This window comes from Vitis vinifera, chromosome 13 (genome assembly GCF_030704535.1).
Source record: "Vitis vinifera cultivar Pinot Noir 40024 chromosome 13, ASM3070453v1".
NCBI lineage: Eukaryota > Viridiplantae > Streptophyta > Magnoliopsida > Vitales > Vitaceae > Vitis > Vitis vinifera.
In genome coordinates, this window is record NC_081817.1 from 27,367,759 (window position 1) to 27,385,092 (window position 17,334).

General features: G+C 35.2%; 1 protein-coding gene across 1 annotated transcript; it reads right to left on the reverse strand.

Moving 5' to 3' along the window:
* Positions 1-601: 601 nt before the first annotated feature.
* LOC100256912 (polyamine oxidase 1) lies at positions 602-7,791 on the reverse strand. Its single transcript, XM_010661139.3, has 10 exons — positions 7,628-7,791; positions 7,145-7,394; positions 6,879-7,028; positions 6,714-6,775; positions 6,350-6,504; positions 4,856-4,999; positions 3,395-3,544; positions 1,769-2,023; positions 1,361-1,442; positions 602-1,266 (listed from the first exon to the last, which is right to left on the reverse strand). The coding sequence occupies exons 1-10, from the start codon at positions 7,677-7,679 to the stop codon at positions 1,055-1,057; spliced, it is 1,512 nt and encodes a 503-aa protein (XP_010659441.1). The 5' UTR covers positions 7,680-7,791; the 3' UTR covers positions 602-1,054.
* Positions 7,792-17,334: the final 9,543 nt, after the last annotated feature.

Genomic DNA, 17,334 nt, shown 5'->3' on the forward strand with positions numbered 1-17,334 from the left:
TTCTTTTAAAATTTTCATTTTATATGTTTTTTTTTCTTTACAAACTAAATATAAAAATTTGATCAAGGTAAAAAATATTAATATTACTTTAGGTTAAAAAAAAATAATTATCTCCTATGTGATTTACTATGAAAAACAAACACAAAAAGAAAAACCAATAATAATAATAATTAAAAACTTATGGCTTAGTAAATTTGCTTACAACCTTTTCAAGAATCCAACATAACCTAAAGAAAAAAAAAACATAAAACATAGGAGCTTGGCTTAATGAGAGTTTGTTCACTTTAAAAACAGTTTTCTATTTTTAAAAACAGAAAATTATTTTTAAAAATTTCTAACATTGTTTGACTAATATTCTTTGGAAACAATTTTTACAAACAAAATAAAATATAAAATAATTTTAGGGAATAATTAAAAATTATTTTCACTAATTTTTAAAAATAAGTTAAAGAAAATATGGTTAAATGAGTTGTTTAATAGAATTTTTAAATTTCCTGTGAATACCCAACTTAAAAACATATTTCAACTTTCTTTTTCCTCACAGTTTCCAATATCCAAATAAAAACCTGACAAAAAAAAAAAAAAAAAGAAAGAAAAAAAGGGCATCAATAACCATTTACTAAAGACCAAACTGCAGTTTCAACTGGTTTTGAATTCATGAATTTCATATCATCATCATCAGATGTATTCAATAGAAAACCAGATGATCTAACAACATAGTTCTTTCATGTACAACATCAACCCCAACCCCCTATAAATCAGAATCAACATATGCCTCTCTTTCTTCCTAGCGTTTTCACTCCAATCAACCTCTTCTCTATGTATTCCCCCCAAACCAATTCTTCCCTCAAAATTCCTCAGATACAGAAGCTAATTCCTCAATGATGACAACAGTCTGCGCCCCTTTGGCGGCTTTCCTGTTTTCTTGGACTGGTTCTGCTTCGTGCATACCATCTAGGCCTCGAACTGTATTGGAATGCAGACCCTTTTGGTCACCATTCCCATAGGTTTGCTGGACATCGCTGAATTTGGACTCATCATCGAGTCCATTTAGTCATAAGATGGCTTCTGGCATGCCCAGCTTGCTGGTGAGGAAGAGTTGTCTGGGGATATCGAATGTGTTGAGGGCTGATACTGCATCTGTCTGGGACAATGTTAAAGAACCTGTCAATGCTAACAAGGGTTCTAGCATAAAAGTTTGGTTCTCGGCTTTTCTTTCTGCTTCTTTCCTCATTTCTTCAAGTAAAGAATCAGCAGTGTCTATCCCTGATTAACATGATCAGTGAGAGTTAGAATTCCAGAAGCCATTGTTTCATTCATTTTCCAGGATTTTACTATAAGTACGCACTGAATTCCTTACCTGCAAGGTATCCACCATGAACATAACCGCTGAACTTTTCACTTGTATGTTCACCACTGAAGAAAATGCGTCCTAATGGGGCCTGACCAAAATAAACAAAAGATAGTTTCATCATCTCATGAAAGCAGCAGGAAAACTACCCTTTAAAACTGGAATTTTTATAAAAAAATTCCTTTATTTGTATCCCATATGGCATATGCTGATGTATTTAGCATTTTCTTTTCCCTAAATACAGACTGCCCGTAAAGATTCATCTCATACGATGCATTATTACTTGTCATGAAAGCACATAATGAGTAAAGTCTCCAGCATGAAGTTGATTTATGGCAAACTTTTACCAAAGACAGGCAGAATAAATAAAACAGAGGTTTGTGAAATATACGAGTATCCAAGGATGTGATGTCATACCTTGATGTTATTAACGACTTGGGGATTAGAAATGATGGGGTAGTTACTATAGCTGCCACGCTGGAACCTATTGTTCCACCAGCAGGGCACAAGTATATCAGTGGCGTTAGGTATGTCGGGACCAAACATGTCCCTGAGTACCCCCATAGCTTCTTTCAATGTCTCCTCATCTGACTGAGCTTCCACGCGTTTCGATTCCCCATTTGTCAATGTTACAACAAGAATATTAGAGCCAGGGTACGCGTTCTCCATGTGCTGATGACATAGCAACAGATCAAAAGACAGCTTGGATCAGTTTGGTGAATTGTTATTGATGAATAGATGATCCAATCTCATCTCACAAACATAAAAATTAAAATTAAAAAAAAAAATTGACAATTTATCAATGAAGTTTAATATGTTTTTTATAGATTGGTATTAAGTTTAGGATCCATTTAGGTAAAGAATAAAAAAAGAAAGAGAAAAAGGGAAATGATAAGGACATTGAGCTCCCAAAGTGCTTCCATAAAAAACCAGGCAAGGTCATTAAAAATCTCTATCCTTCTCTAGCAAAACCAAGGGATTGGTCTAAAGGGTAATGAGTTTGCAAATTGATCAATAATACTTGGCACTACTCAGGCAATTGGAAAACAAAAAAGGTGGGTGAGATAGATATGGCTTCTATGGTGCGATTAATATTCCTAACTCAAGAAACTGACAGAGGAATCAGACACATAATCAAAGAAAGAACTTTTTGAAACTAATAATGCAAGAGATTCTAGTTTGCCAACAGTACAAGAAGAAGAATTCATTTTTTTAATCATATCATAACTGAAAGCAGCTGTGACCCAACTGCAAAATCATGTATTGCCCATGAAAAATATTGTATAATTTGAATCTAGAAAAACCGTATGAACTTTTAAACATGATATAGCCTGGGGAGACAACTCAATCAGGGCTATTATGCTCAATCAAACAAAAACACACATGTTTTTCATCAATCATGAGGTTCAGCCTCAGCACTAGGGAATAATTATATTATTGCTACTACATGATGCCAAGAGAAATGGGGATATACACACTAGGATTGACTTCATGACAGATGGGCCTATGAATAGGCTCAAAAATAATTCAACACAATGATTCCATGCATCTTACAACTGAGTTAGGTCATTCCACCATAAACATGTCCCAGAAATGTATAAATCACAACAAATGGCCAAGATACGGTGATATTATTACAATGAACTTGGTTATTGGATTCCTAAGAGCAGGCCAATTTTCCTGTGATTGGATGGCAACACAGTTTACTATAGAAAAAGTATGGCCCCAATAATCATACTTGCAGATCAAGGCATATGTAGCCCACTTGCATTCGGCGGAGACATCACTATATTTAATCTACAACTACCCCATTATGCCAATTATTTCATATTAATCCATTTAATAATGCATGTACAAGAAGATAGTCTAAAGCGCATGTCATGAATAAGATGCATCTGTCAATGAGTTCGACATTAAACCTATGTTGCTGGGCAGCCAATTTTATTTTATGAAGAAAGGCTAACTGGATCATGGTTGACCTCATGCCCCTTGATAAGCATAGATTATAATTAACTGGCAACACTAAATATAAATTAAACGAACCTGCCAGAATGTGAAGTAGCCTCTCCGCTCATGGGCATAAATGAAGAACTCTTTACCTGGCCCACAAGGCCAAAACTTATAAGGAAACTTCAGGAATATCTTGGTGTAGACCATCACATCACATTTCTCAATGGCCTCCGTTTTCCACCTCTGTTTCATTATTTTTTTCCAATTTGTTAGTTTTTTAACCCCAAAATACAAAAAGAACAACAGCAGCAATACTAATAAAACTAGTAATATGAAGTGGGTAGTACATATCAGCTAAGCTCTTATTAGGTAGAGTGGCTAGATATAAACAAACAAATAAAGAAACGCGTGGACTGTTAAAAGACACTTGTTTTCATTGGAAAGTCATGTGCTGAGTTAGTCCCGAGACAGTTTTCTTACGCAAATCATATGTAGATTCACGTCATGTGCATTGGTTCAGCATCTAGGAATGCACCTAAGAGCCATAAAATTCAAAGCCCAGAAGTCAGACTCGTGCACATATTATAATCTTTATAGTAAAATTACCTAACCCTTAGCTCTTCTTGATGGGCTTGAACTCCCTAATCTTTAACCCGAAGTCACTTAACCCCTTTGGATTCCATGAACCCACACCAAATGGCTCATCCATTCTTTCAAAACCACACAAGATCACCTCATTAATGTCTCCTAAAGTATGATCACTCAAGCCTCAAGATTTTAGGTTTACATATATGTCAGCAGTCATTCTTTGCTGACAATCCTATTCCCGGAAGCAATTTGACACTCCTACATATCACAGGACACATGCATAACTCAAGACAAACATCAACTGAAGATACTATACAGTATGAAGCCAGTAAGCAAACAGCGAATCCACGGATATTTGAACCCGAGTATCCAAGAAAAGGCAGAATATTTGATGGAAGAATGGGAGATCCTTTTGAACAACCTGGATGATTAGAAGTCCCTTGTTTTATTATTTCTCAAGAGAAACACAATTTGAACAAAACCAGCTGTCATCATATAAAATTGCAAATTGTCACCGAACAACGTAGAAGTGGTAAACCAACTGCCCACATAAAGTATCATCATCCCCGTGAGTAACAATACTGTGGATCATGGAATCCATGGTATTTGTAACATAAAGACACCTCGAAAATCTTCGCATAGGGTCACCAGACAGTGAACTCCATTTAATGCCAGAGCTCTCCCTTTCCATCATTATCAGGATAGTCAACTTATTAGGACATTTAATATCGTGGGGCCACAAGCCTACGTATCAAAGGTGGAAGTGGACAGATTGGGAACTCCCCATCTATTGGGACCCATTTGCAATATAAATGTATACTACGTTGAAGGGTCAAGTTCTTGCCAATAAATGGTGCTACATCAGGGGTTCCAAAAGTGGTTTTATTGGTATTTTTTGTGTGATGAGCACTCCAAGTGTTTGTAGTAATGTCCCAAAAAAAAAATTATAGAGATAGAGAGACGTACAGGCAAGGGTGGCCTGAAGGTGATGAGGTCGCTTTGAAGAACGCCAATGCTAACTGACAGAATCACGTAATCGGCCTCATAGACACAGCCATCTTCTGTTTTCACCATGATGCCGTTTCTTGAGTGCTGTAATTCCCGAACAACCTGCCACAAATTCATGGAAACATTAATAAATGTGTGAAAAACAGTATCCGAGGCAAGCCCCAGCACAACCCCATGAGGTTCTGAGCAGTCAAACCAAAAAAATTTGTGCAACAAAAAAATCAGAATCTCAGCAGATTTCATCTACCCAGAATCACTAGTCCATTGTCCCTTATGGCTGATGGATGCTTCCTCAAAATACAAGACACCATTTGAATTGAATTGAAGAAAAAGTTACAGCAATTGGTGGAAAGGAAGACAGTCCAGTAAACCAAACACACATTAAATGAAGAAAATGACAAGACTCTATACTTTTTGTGTTGATCATTTTGAATTGATGAGACATCTTACCTGGTGGGTTATTTTCTTTCATGAGTCATGTCAGGGTCAGGAGGGGGGAAATTTTGGTCTTTTTTCACAATGCACTGTGGAAAATGGTGGAATTTGGGACCTACAAAATAACTTGTTTCATGGGGCTGGCTTTAAAGGCTCTAAAGGTTAAAAAAACATGGCAATTCACAACTATATGATCAGGGTTTTTGTGGATGTTGGTAGGTGAAATTATATACAGGGGTCCCTTCTCAGTTCTCAGAGATTGGCTTTATGCATGGTGAAACACACCTACCATTTGAGGTCTGCTTGGTCAGTCCACCAGTTCCTATAACATGAACTGCACATGGGGACTGCTAGACAATGTGATATAAACCTACCACGGTGGGAAAAATGTTTAACATTGAATCATTGTGCTCTTTTGACATTGAAATCATAGACTAATGCTTTCATGCTTTCTATTCTATATTAGTCTTCATATTTAATTTCAGGTCACCACCAACTCATTATTAACCATGTCATGACATGATTATAGTTGGAAAATGATTCATTCTCCAAATTAGTTCTTCATATTCACTGTCCCATATAGATAAGGAACGAGAAAAAGGACACCAAGAAAGGAGTTGACCGAGAGTGACGAAAAAGTCTGGTCTTCAAAAGTAAAATAATGAAATCAAAAAAGAGCAAAACAGCAATCAGAAAACGTCATTATCAGACTAACCCCAAAACCCCGCAAGGGTGGGTCAATCAATTCAATCTCAACAACAACATGAGAAAGGAGTGCATGCATACAAAGCATAGTTTCGGATTTTTCGCATACTTTTCTCTGTTCCTTTTTTCTATCCAATTACTTATAATAATATCTTTCCCCTTTGTTTTTATCTGATGATTGATTCATTTTAAACACAAAAACAAAACAACAAAAGCAAAACCGACAAATCATTTCAATATAAAAAAACCAAAACATAAGAACACAGAGAGAAGTAAAAGAGCAAAATCAAAGTACAGGAATTTTCTATTTACCTTGTTGAGTTTTAGACGACTGTCCAATATTTTCCCCTCTGATGAAAAGAGAAAAGTCTCGGCCATTTTGTAGAGTATATATTCGTATCCTCTTTCATCTGCAACTAGATATTCTCGTTCTCCAAATTCAAGGAAAGTTGATATAGGCTCAACCTCTGAGGAAAAACAAAATAAAACCCAACAAAAAAAAAAAAATCAAAATTCTCAGTTGCCCACTTCGAAATTCTGATAGAATGCAAAGAAAATGTGCATAACAAAGTGTGAATTCAAGTTGTTCTCTTCTTTTCCTTCATTTTCTTATATTTTCTTAGAAACCAAACAAAAGGTCCTTCCAAAATGATTGCTGAAATGAACTAGAACTAACCTGCCATCTCGAAATCATGGAGAATGAAATCAATGGCTAGCTCTATTGGAGTTTTGGGGTCGCTAAAAAACCAGAAATAAAATAAAATAAAATAAGCCTTAATTTGAAAAAAAAAATGAAAATTGGATACTTTGATGCTGAAAACGAGAGGAGGCGTGAACATACGGTAGCTGTTCAGATAGCTTGGACAAGTCAGCGCCACCAATCCCACCGCCGCCATGGTGGTTCGCTTCCTGGTGCCTGATCATCTGAATGGCTGATTCAACCGCCTTCTTGTAGGAGTCCGCCGCGACTCCACTCGGAAATAATTTTCCACTGAAACACCAAATTTGTTAGCACAAAAAAGAATGGGAAAATCCCATAAAACATCATAGTTTCAGAATCAATTCCAACTTGAATAGCTTCCGAGAAACCAGAATTGGAATACAAACCTTCTATCATAGATATTGTAACGAGCATTGCTATAGTCGGAAAAGCACGTACGCAGACCAGATTTTCGGGCAAGTTCCCAAACGGGATTAGACTCTTTTCCGCCGACCCCGGCAACCCAACCGGCGCCAAGCTCCACCGACACGCCGCCAAAATCCTCCTTCCGCACCCTCCCGCCAATACGATCCGAGGCTTCGAGAATCACCAGGTCCTCCACTCCCTTCTCCGCCAACACCTTCGCCGCCGATATACCTTCCACCGAAAAGAAACAAACATCAAAACCATTTGAAAAAACCAACAATTCAACACCGAAAACCGGGAAGACAAAAAAAGAAAAATGAAAAACGAACTGGGTCGTGCTCGTATCGCCCTAAACAACACCGAAAAGCCAAAACCCCGGAAAATCAACCATTCAATTCACAAAAACAACACCGACCCAGATGATAAAAACGAGAAAAATGAAGCGGGCCGTGGCTATATCTCACCGGAAACACCTGCTCCGACTACGATCACGGAACACCGAGTTATAGAATCCATTACACAGACCAAGAAAGAAATTGAGAAAGGAAGACAAAAGAGGCTTTCTTTTTGTTAGTGTTTGGTTGAAGAGAAAGGCTTGAATAGCGGGAGGCCGTTTATATAGTTTTTTCCATGATGGAGTGAGAGACTTCTCTCTCTACTTTGACGGGGATTGACGCGAAAAGGTGTGGTAGGGAGGGGTACAATGGTCATTTTAATAGGGGCAGTGTGGGGATTTCGGAATTAGAGACTAAGGGGTAAAAGGGTAATTTTGTGGTAAGCGTTTTGAGAGTGTGAGCGCCGTGTAGTCAATATCAGAACGTGAAAGGCATTGAATCGGTGGCAGAGAGAGACAAGGAGTTGCAACGGCAGCCAGATTTTGCTACCGTAACTGCAAGGTGTGACTTCCTTCCTGACAGCTAAATCCTGGCCGTCCGCTTTTCCTTAATCGTCAACCAATCTCTTAAATTTTTTTCAATTTTTTATATTTTCTCTTTTTATTTTACTCTGGCTTCCTTAATTAATTTAATTATAGAAACGCTGACATGGCAATCCACTTATTATATAAATTTTTTTTATTTGATTTATCTATATTTTGATTATTTACTAAAGATTTTAAAATTTCTAGTTTTAATGAAAATGTTTTTATTATGTAATTTAGTAAAAATAATATTTTAAAATATTATTTATCAAAATTAGAACTAAATTTTTACTATGTAATTTATTTTTATAGCTAAGAATAATATTTTAAAATATTTTTTTTATCAAAATTAAGAATAGATTTTTTATATTTTTATGTTTTTATTAATGGGATGTGAAGTGAAAAAAAAAACCTAATTTTTAAATGCATGATAAGATAAATTTTAAATCACTTAAAATTAAAGTTAATTAATTTAATAATAAACATTATGTTAAGTTTTTTTTTTTAAAGAATAAGATTCTTTATTTTTAGTTATTTGTCACAATAGAATTAGTATTTAAATTAAACTCTATAAAGGAGATAATTATGCTTTAAGGTAAAAAAAAAAAAAAAAAAAAAACCTAAAATTGGTCCAACATCCTCGTACCACCATTTAGGTCCAAGACCCAAATAAAGTGTGTTAAATAATATTATCTTTCATTAATTAATACGGTGAGTGTGAAATTTCTATTTCTTTGCATTCTCTTTCCTTTTCTATTCTCTATTACTTGTTTCTTCCTTGGTGTTTTTTTTTCTTTTGGTCTTCATTTCTATTTTATGCTCATATCTCATAATTATATTCCAATTTTCATTCCATTATTATAATTATATTCTCATAAACTGTGTTAATTGTTACTAATTTTATATTTATCAAAAACTTATTAAAACTATAAATATTTCATATGATTTTATATTTTTCTCTACAATTGGCCTTTTCTAGATTCAAACTCTTCTTCCAATTCTAATTAAGCATCGTAGCGGGTACGTGTTTTCCTCTTCTATTTCCCCTTACATAAAAATAATAATGTTTTTTATTTTTTAAGATATTGAATCTCTTACTCTTACTACAAGTAAGGATACAAATTTTGGGATTTTTAATCTAAATATTTTTATTTTTTTGTACCGTGACACAAATTTTATAAACTACTACTTAATATGTACTTATAAGTGGGTTAATCATGCTTCTATTGGTTTGGTTCATAAAATGGTAAAAAACATAAAAACAAATTTTTCCCTCAAATATTAATAAGTGGGATAAGTATTTGAATTGTCATGTACTAATTAAATAAAGTATATAAGATGAGTGATTGCTATGAGAGTACAAACTCTTTAGATGATAAGAAAAAAAAAGTTGTTCAAAATTGATTGAAATCTTTCACAAATGATAGTCTTGTACACTAATTGTATAATGGTGCAAATTTTATACATATGTATAACTTATGTGTCCACGCAAGATTTAGAAAAGGGTGAAAAATGTAAAAACATTTTTTTTTTCCTCAAACATTATTATTGGGGTAAGTATTCGAATTATTATATGTGAGTTAAATAAAGTGTATAAGATGAGTGTGTGATGGAGAAATGCGTGACATGAGCGTGTGTAGTCCTTGGATGATAAGAAAAAAAAGTTAGTCCAAAATTGATTGAAATTCTTCACAAAGAATAGCGTTGTATACCATTTGTACAATTAATATATTTGTTTTGTACAGTTAGTATAACACCTTTGTATAATGATGCAAATTTCATCCCCATGCATATATTATGTGCCCATATAAGATGTGTGAACTATATTTTCAATGGTTTGATTTAGAAAATGGTATAAGTTATTAAAACAAAATTTTTCTCCAAACACCATTATTAGGGTAAGTATTCGAATTGTCATTTGCAAGTTAAATAAAATGCATGAGATATGTGTGTGATGTAGAAATGTACAGTCAGAAAGTGTGCAATCCTTGTATGATAAGAAAAAAATATAGTTATTCAATAATTAAAACAAATAAAACGTTATTTTATTTTATTTTCAATACAAAATGTAGTTAAAAAGAAGACAAAAAATATTTAAACACTATTATTTAGCTTAAATTTATTTATTTATTTCATTTTATTTTTGGAAGTAAAAAAGAAATAAAATAAAATTTTTATATAACCATAAAAAATATAAATATAAAATATGTTGGAAAATAGAAATTACCCCAATTTTATTATTTTATTTTATTTTTGTAATGAAGAAGAAAAGAAGAATAACACATTTATTTAACCATAAAAAATATAAATAAAAGATATGTTAAAAATTATAATTTAGCCCAAAATTATTTGTTCATTTTAATTTTCTTTTTCCAGTGAAGAAGAAAATCCAAATAAAAAAATAGAAGAAAAACACATGTTGGAGTCTTCGGAATAAATACACATATCACAGTTTTATTATCTCTTTCCTCATTGATGTTGAAGCCTCCAATATATAAGCCACATATGCATATGATTAAAATATTTTATATATTTGATGTAGCATTTTAAAGGGGTATTTTTGTCACTTACTATTACACATCCTTTTCATCAATTACACCACCCCCTTCACACTAATTATTAATCATATCCAATCCTACAACATAATTCTCCCTAAAAAAAAATCCAAGAATTTAATGTATTTATTGTTACTATAACTTTGCTTTTATTATTGTAGGGTTATTATATCAAAAGTTTTAAATATTTCAAACGGCAAGATTTATTTATTTTATAAAAGAGTTTATCATTTAGGGAAAAAAAAAAACTAATATGAAACTAATAGAAAATATTTCTTGTAAAAGTTTTGTTTTGACTTGTGCAGTAAACCATCGAAAAATGTGAACATCATGTAATAGTATCTACTAGACTCTTTATTTGGACCGGTAAAATTTTAAGTCATCAAATGAAAATACAATAAGTAATATTAAAGTATAAAAGTATAAATCAATAAACTCGGGTATAAAATCGTGAGATTTAAAGATATACATTTTATATCATCAACAAAACTCGAGTATAAAATCACGAGACTTAAAGATATACATGTGATACCATCAAATTGACGATGATTTTATTGATACCTAAAATAAAAGTAGATCTCGACATGTATTGAAAATATAATAAGACCTTGAATTATTTTATATTAATAAAAAATTTATATTAAAAAATTACTTTTAAAAATTAAATCTTTAACTTCAACTTATATACTTGTGTTTGCTTAAGTTTCAAGTTTCAACTGTTAGATTTCATAATCCATTATCACCCAAAACACATGCAGGATATATACGCATATATCAATTCTAAAAGCATGCTATGATCTCTAGATAGGGAATGAACAAACCTGAATCCATTTTGACGCTTTTGATGAAGACGGTATGGATCTTCTAAGGCTGATGGAGGGCACCACCTTTCTCTGAATTCTCTCAGGCAATGGGAGCGGGAGAGAGAACGGTTTTGTTCTTTCAAAAGGATGTGATTCTTTCAAAAGACACAAGCCAAATCCTTTTTATACCCTCCTGCCTTAGGGACCATACCCATTGGTTATTGGGCCTCACGGGCCTTAGGCCCATCATCTAAAGTCCGTGATGGTATTGGGCTCTACACATTAGGTGGCCCATACTCAAGATTAAATCATACATTGCATGCGAAAAGATAGATTAATCCTGGACAATGTTTAATATATTGTCGGTCCACATTTATTCTATCAATCTCCCACTTGGACCACATATATATTACAAACAATGTTCATGATAGTACTTTATTGAGCTCATCTTTGCTATCTTATTCAAAATATCCTTAAACAATCCGGTCTACTAATTATGCTAACATAGGATTAAAGCGGCCTTCGTTAATCATAATTATAACTTGACCTATCATCAATCACAACATTAACCAAATTAGCAACATGGATCAAGTATGGATGTGTAGCATGGAAATTACATAGAATATGATCTTTAATATGTCTATTTCCAATTGGTCCTATTTTATGACTAAAAGATAGTCAAATAACACTTTCAATACTTGATGCTAAACTGCTTCTGAAAGTCATCATTTCAATTCAGAGTGTTCAAATACAATAGTCTTTAAAATCAAGGTCTGTACAGATAACACAACATAATATCACATCAAGAGAATAAACACAAAATCTAAATACAAACTCCCACTATTCTGACACATCATCAATGTGTACAACACCCATATGTGTGACGTGCTCATGATATACTTTGGGTGGCAAACCCTTAGTGAGTGGATCAGCAATCATGGAGTTTGTACTTATGTGTTCAATCGATACTTGAAGACTCTGAACTCTCTCTTTCACAACCAAGAACTTGATGTCAATGTGTTTGGACTTTGACGAACTTCGGTTGTTCTTAGAATATAATTCTGCGGCCTTATTATCACAGTTGATTCTCAATGGTTTCTCAATCCCATCAACTATTCGTAACTGAGTGACAAAATTTCGCAGCCATATCCCATGGTTTGATGCTTCGTAACAGGCTATGAATTCTGCCTCCATGGTAGAAGAAGCAACAAGTGTTTGTTTAACACTTTTCCATGAAACTGCTCCTCCAGCTAACATGAAGATGTAGCCTGAAGTGGATCTCCTACTATCAAGACATCCAGCGAAATCGGAATCCGAATATCCCACGATCTCTAAGTGACTTGATCTACGGTATGTGAGCATGTAATCTTTAGTTCTTTGTAAATACCGCATAACCCGTTTTGCCTTTTTCCAATGATCCATACCTGGGTTACTTAAATATCTGCCTAACATTCCAACAATGTACGCAATATCCGGACGCGTACAAACTTGTGCATACATGAGACTTCCTATTGCCGAGGCATAGGGAAATCTCTCCATATCTTTCTTCTCAAGTTCATTTTTCGGACATTGGTGCAAACTAAACTTATCGCCTTTTGCTACAGGCGTGTCTCCTGGTGCACAATTGCTCATGCCAAATCTACTCAACACTTTATCGATGTAGGCCTTTTGTGATAACCCAAGTATACCTCTTGAACGATCCCTATGGATCTGTATACCCAGCACAAAAGATGCATTACCAAGATCCTTCATGTCAAATTTACTAGACAGAAATCGCTTGGTTTCATGCAAAAGTCCCACATCACTGCTTGCAAGTAGAATATCATCAACATATAACACCAAGATAATGAATTTGCTCCCACTGAACTTAAGGTATATGCATTGATCAACAGTGTTCTCTTTAAAACCAAATGAAGTAATCACTTGATCAAACTTTCGGTACCATTGTCGGGATGCTTGCTTTAAACCATATATGGACCTTTTTAATCTGCATACAAGTTGCTTTGAATCTTTAGACTCGAAGTTCTCCGGTTGCACCATGTATATTGTCTCATCAATGTTGCCATTAAGAAACGCAGTTTTAACGTCCATTTGATGTAGCTCTAAATCATAATGAGCTACAAGTGCCATGATGATTCTAAAGGAGTCCTTTGATGAAACTGGTGAAAATGTCTCCTTACAATCAATGCCTTCCTTTTGAGTGAAACCTTTTGCAACTAGGCGTGCCTTATACCTAACAATATTGCCTTTTGAATCCCGCTTGGTTTTAAAAATCCATTTACAACCAATCGGTTTTACACCTTTAGGCAACTCTACTAGGTCCCAAACACCATTGTCTTTCATTGATTTCATCTCATCCTTCATGGCTTCTATCCATTTTTCAGAATTAGAACTTTGTTTGACTTGACTTACTGAAATTGGATCGTCTTCCAGACCCATGTCAAACTCATGTTCTTGGAGATATACAACATAATCATCTGAAATTGTACTTCTCCTTTCTCTAGTGGATCTCCTTAGTGGCACTTGTACATGAGGTTCTTGAGGTTGTTGAGTTACCTCTTGATGAACTTGAATCGGTTCTATAACTTGAGTAGGAGGAATCTCAGGTGTGTCTTGAATCCCTGTTATCGACTGTACATTCTGAATAGTGTCATTAAACATAATATGACCATGTCCAGTCGTAATAATAGGAATATTAACAAATTCCTCTTCAAAGACCACCTTTCTTAATGGCTCTCTCCCACTTAACTCAACATCCTCAATGAACTTAGCATTGCCCGTTTCAAAGAAGGATCTAGTTGAGGGATCATAAAATTTGAAACCTCTTGACCTTTCAGAATACCCTACAAAGTAGCAGCTCACTGTTCTGGAGTCCAATTTCTTTTCATTTGGCTTGTAAGGCCTAGCTTCAGCTGGACAACCCCAGACATGCAAGTGCCTAATACTAGGTTTCTTGCTAGTCCATAACTCATATGGGGTTTTGGCTACTGCTTTGCTTGGTACTCTATTCAAAATATAAACTGCAGTTTTTATGGCTTCGCCCCAAAGTGATTCTGGTAAGGTGGAATGACTAATCATACTTCTTACCATATCCTTAAGAGTACGGTTTCGCCTCTCTGCTACACCATTTTGGCTCGGAGTCCCTGGCATGGTGTATTGAGGAACGATACCACACTCCATTAAATATTTGGCGAATGGCCCTGGACGTTGTTCTCCGGATCCGTCATATCTACCATAATATTCACCTCCACGGTCAGATCTGACGGCTTTTATTTTCTTGCTTAGTTGGTTCTCAACTTCAGCTTTGAAATTCTTGAACACATCCAATGACTGAGACTTTTCATGAATCAAATAAAGATAGCCATAACGCGAGTAATCGTCAATGAAAGTGATAAAATATTGTTGTCCATTCCATGAAGGGGTAGGAAATGGACCACAAATGTCTGTATGTATCAATTCCAAGACGTCACTGCACCTATTGGCATTCTTTTTCCTCATATTTGTTTGTTTTCCCTTAATGCACTCTATACAGACTTGAAAGTCTGAGAAATCAAGTGGATCAAGAATTCCTTCTGACACAAGCCTTTGAATTCGTTGATTTGAAATATGACCCAAACGCTTGTGCCATAACATTGATGAATTCTCATTCATTAATTTTCGCTTAATGCCATAATTACTTGAATGCAAGGTTTCATTTCCATTAGTGGCCTTTATGTTCAATTTATATAGTTTGTCTGTTAGACTACCTGTACCAATAATATTTGAATTTAGATAAAGACTAACCATTCCATTTCCAAATGAACAACAATATCCAAATTTGTCCAAACATGAAACAAAAATTAAATTTCGTCTAAACGACGGTACTACAAAAGTCTCTTCCAAATCCAATGTACATCCAAAGTCTAACTGTAATCTGAAAAGACCAATAGCCTTGACTGCAGCCTTGTTGCCATTTCCCACATAGATGTATCTTTCACCATCAGTTGGCATTCGGCTCCTTAGGCAACCCTGCATAGTGACACTTATGTGAGTAGTTGCACCCGTATCTATCCACCAAGTGTCAGTAGGCACTACAGCTAAATTAATTTCTGAACAAACAAAGTTGAGAAGTGTACCTTTCTTTTCACGCCAAGCAGCGTATTTGGTACATGTCTTCTTCATATGACCAGCCTTCTTGCAAAAGAAACAAGTGATCTCCTTATCTTGTTTCTTTTGCTCCTTTTGCTTTGATGTCCCAGAAACTGCAGTTTGTTTTCCTTTATTGTCCCTCTTTCTTTTCTTGTTGGTACCAAATCCCTGAGATGTGGAAGCCAAGTGAGCACTTTCTATCTTTTCTTGCTTCAATCTCTCTTCCTCTTGCACACATTGAGCAATAAGCTCATTCAAAGTCCATTTTTCTTTTTGTGTATTATAACTGATTTTGAATGGACTGAATTGTGTAGGCAGAGAGATCAAGACCAAGTGCACGAGTATGTCTTCCGACAACTCTAACTTTAGTGCCTTGAGTCTCGTCACAAGATTAGACATTTCCATAATGTACTCCCTGATATTCTCTTTCCCTTTATACCGCATAGAGACAAGCTTACTAAGAATAGTGCTTGTCTCAACCTTTTCGTTTGCAGCGAATCGGTTTGCTATTTGGTCCAAGAATGCCTTGGCTTGTGTTTCCTCAGGTATTGCACCCCTTATTGCTTCTGGAATTGAGTGCTTCATAATCATTAGACTCATGCGATTGGATCGCTCCCATTTTTCCATAGTAGACCTTTGCTCAGCAGTGCTGGCACTAGTAAGATCTGAAGGGCGATCCTCCCTTAATGCAAAGTCTAAATCCATGCACCCGAGCACAATTATAACGTGCTCTTTCCATTTCTTGAAGTTTGTGCCATTAAGCACAGGAATGTTATTAACATTTGCAGATATAGAAGATGCTGAATTCATAATAATAAAGCTCACAATTAGTCACATAAGCATCATACATACATGAATAAATATACATCATACAAGATACCTAGCACAAACATTAATATTCAGTCTTTGGACAAAAATATTAACTTGTAATTGATATCCTCATACAAAATTAATTCATAAATATTGACAATAAAACTGAAAAACAATATGTTTGTCTTTGGACTAACATATCGAATGCAAGATAAACATTATATGTCATATATTTATGATTTCTTTATTTATTATCATATAAAAAATAATCTTCCTTTGGGCCAATTATTTTATACAATAATACCATGTTTCATACTTCAAAATGAATAAAATTGTGTAATATAAGTCACTTTGGCAACAAATATATAGATAATCTATTCAATTTGAAGCATTAAACATAAACGCAACAAGAAATAATAAATTCTAGAAAAAGAATACAAAAAATTCATCAAAACTATAGTTATATAATAGTACAAAATTCAAAAAGAACATAAAAGGTCTCATAGCCTAGTTGGTCAAGCACAAGGTTGAAAACCTTGTGGCTGTGGGTTCGAGACCCACTGGTGTCCTTTTTTTTTTTTTTTTTTTTTTTTTACAAAAAACGCCATTCATGGCGTTGGCCTCCAACAGCAGTGCGCCCTAAATGGCGGTGGAGACGATGCCGGAAGTGGAGCCTCAGAGTACGACCCCGGAACGGCGTCAGAGGCCACCCCTGCAGCGCGCCTGAATGGCGCACCACCAGCGCCTGAAGCGCCTTCCCCGGAACGGAGTCGGAGGCCGCGCCTGCAGCGCGCACGCAGCGCGCACAATGGCTCCCAACGGCGCCCTTCGCCGGAGACAGCGCCTGAAGGTGCGCCTCCAGCGTGCCACCAGCGTTGCAGCGGATCTGGCGACGCCTCCAACAGCGCTGCAGATAGCGCTTGAACGCTGCATCAAAGAGTGCCTGAACGGCGCTC

What these genes read in the sequence shown, in the direction of transcription:
- LOC100256912 (XM_010661139.3), bottom strand. Translation starts at nt 7,679, where the DNA reads ATGGATTCTATAACTCGGTGTTCCGTGATCGTAGTCGGAGCAGGTGTT. An exon ending in TACAATATCTATGATAGAAG is followed by an intron (nt 7,029 to 7,144) that starts GTTTGTATTCCA and finishes TTGGTGTTTCAG; the next exon opens with TGGAAAATTATTTCCGAGTG. An exon ending in AAGCTATCTGAACAGCTACC is followed by an intron (nt 6,776 to 6,878) that starts GTATGTTCACGC and finishes CTGGTTTTTTAG; the next exon opens with CGACCCCAAAACTCCAATAG.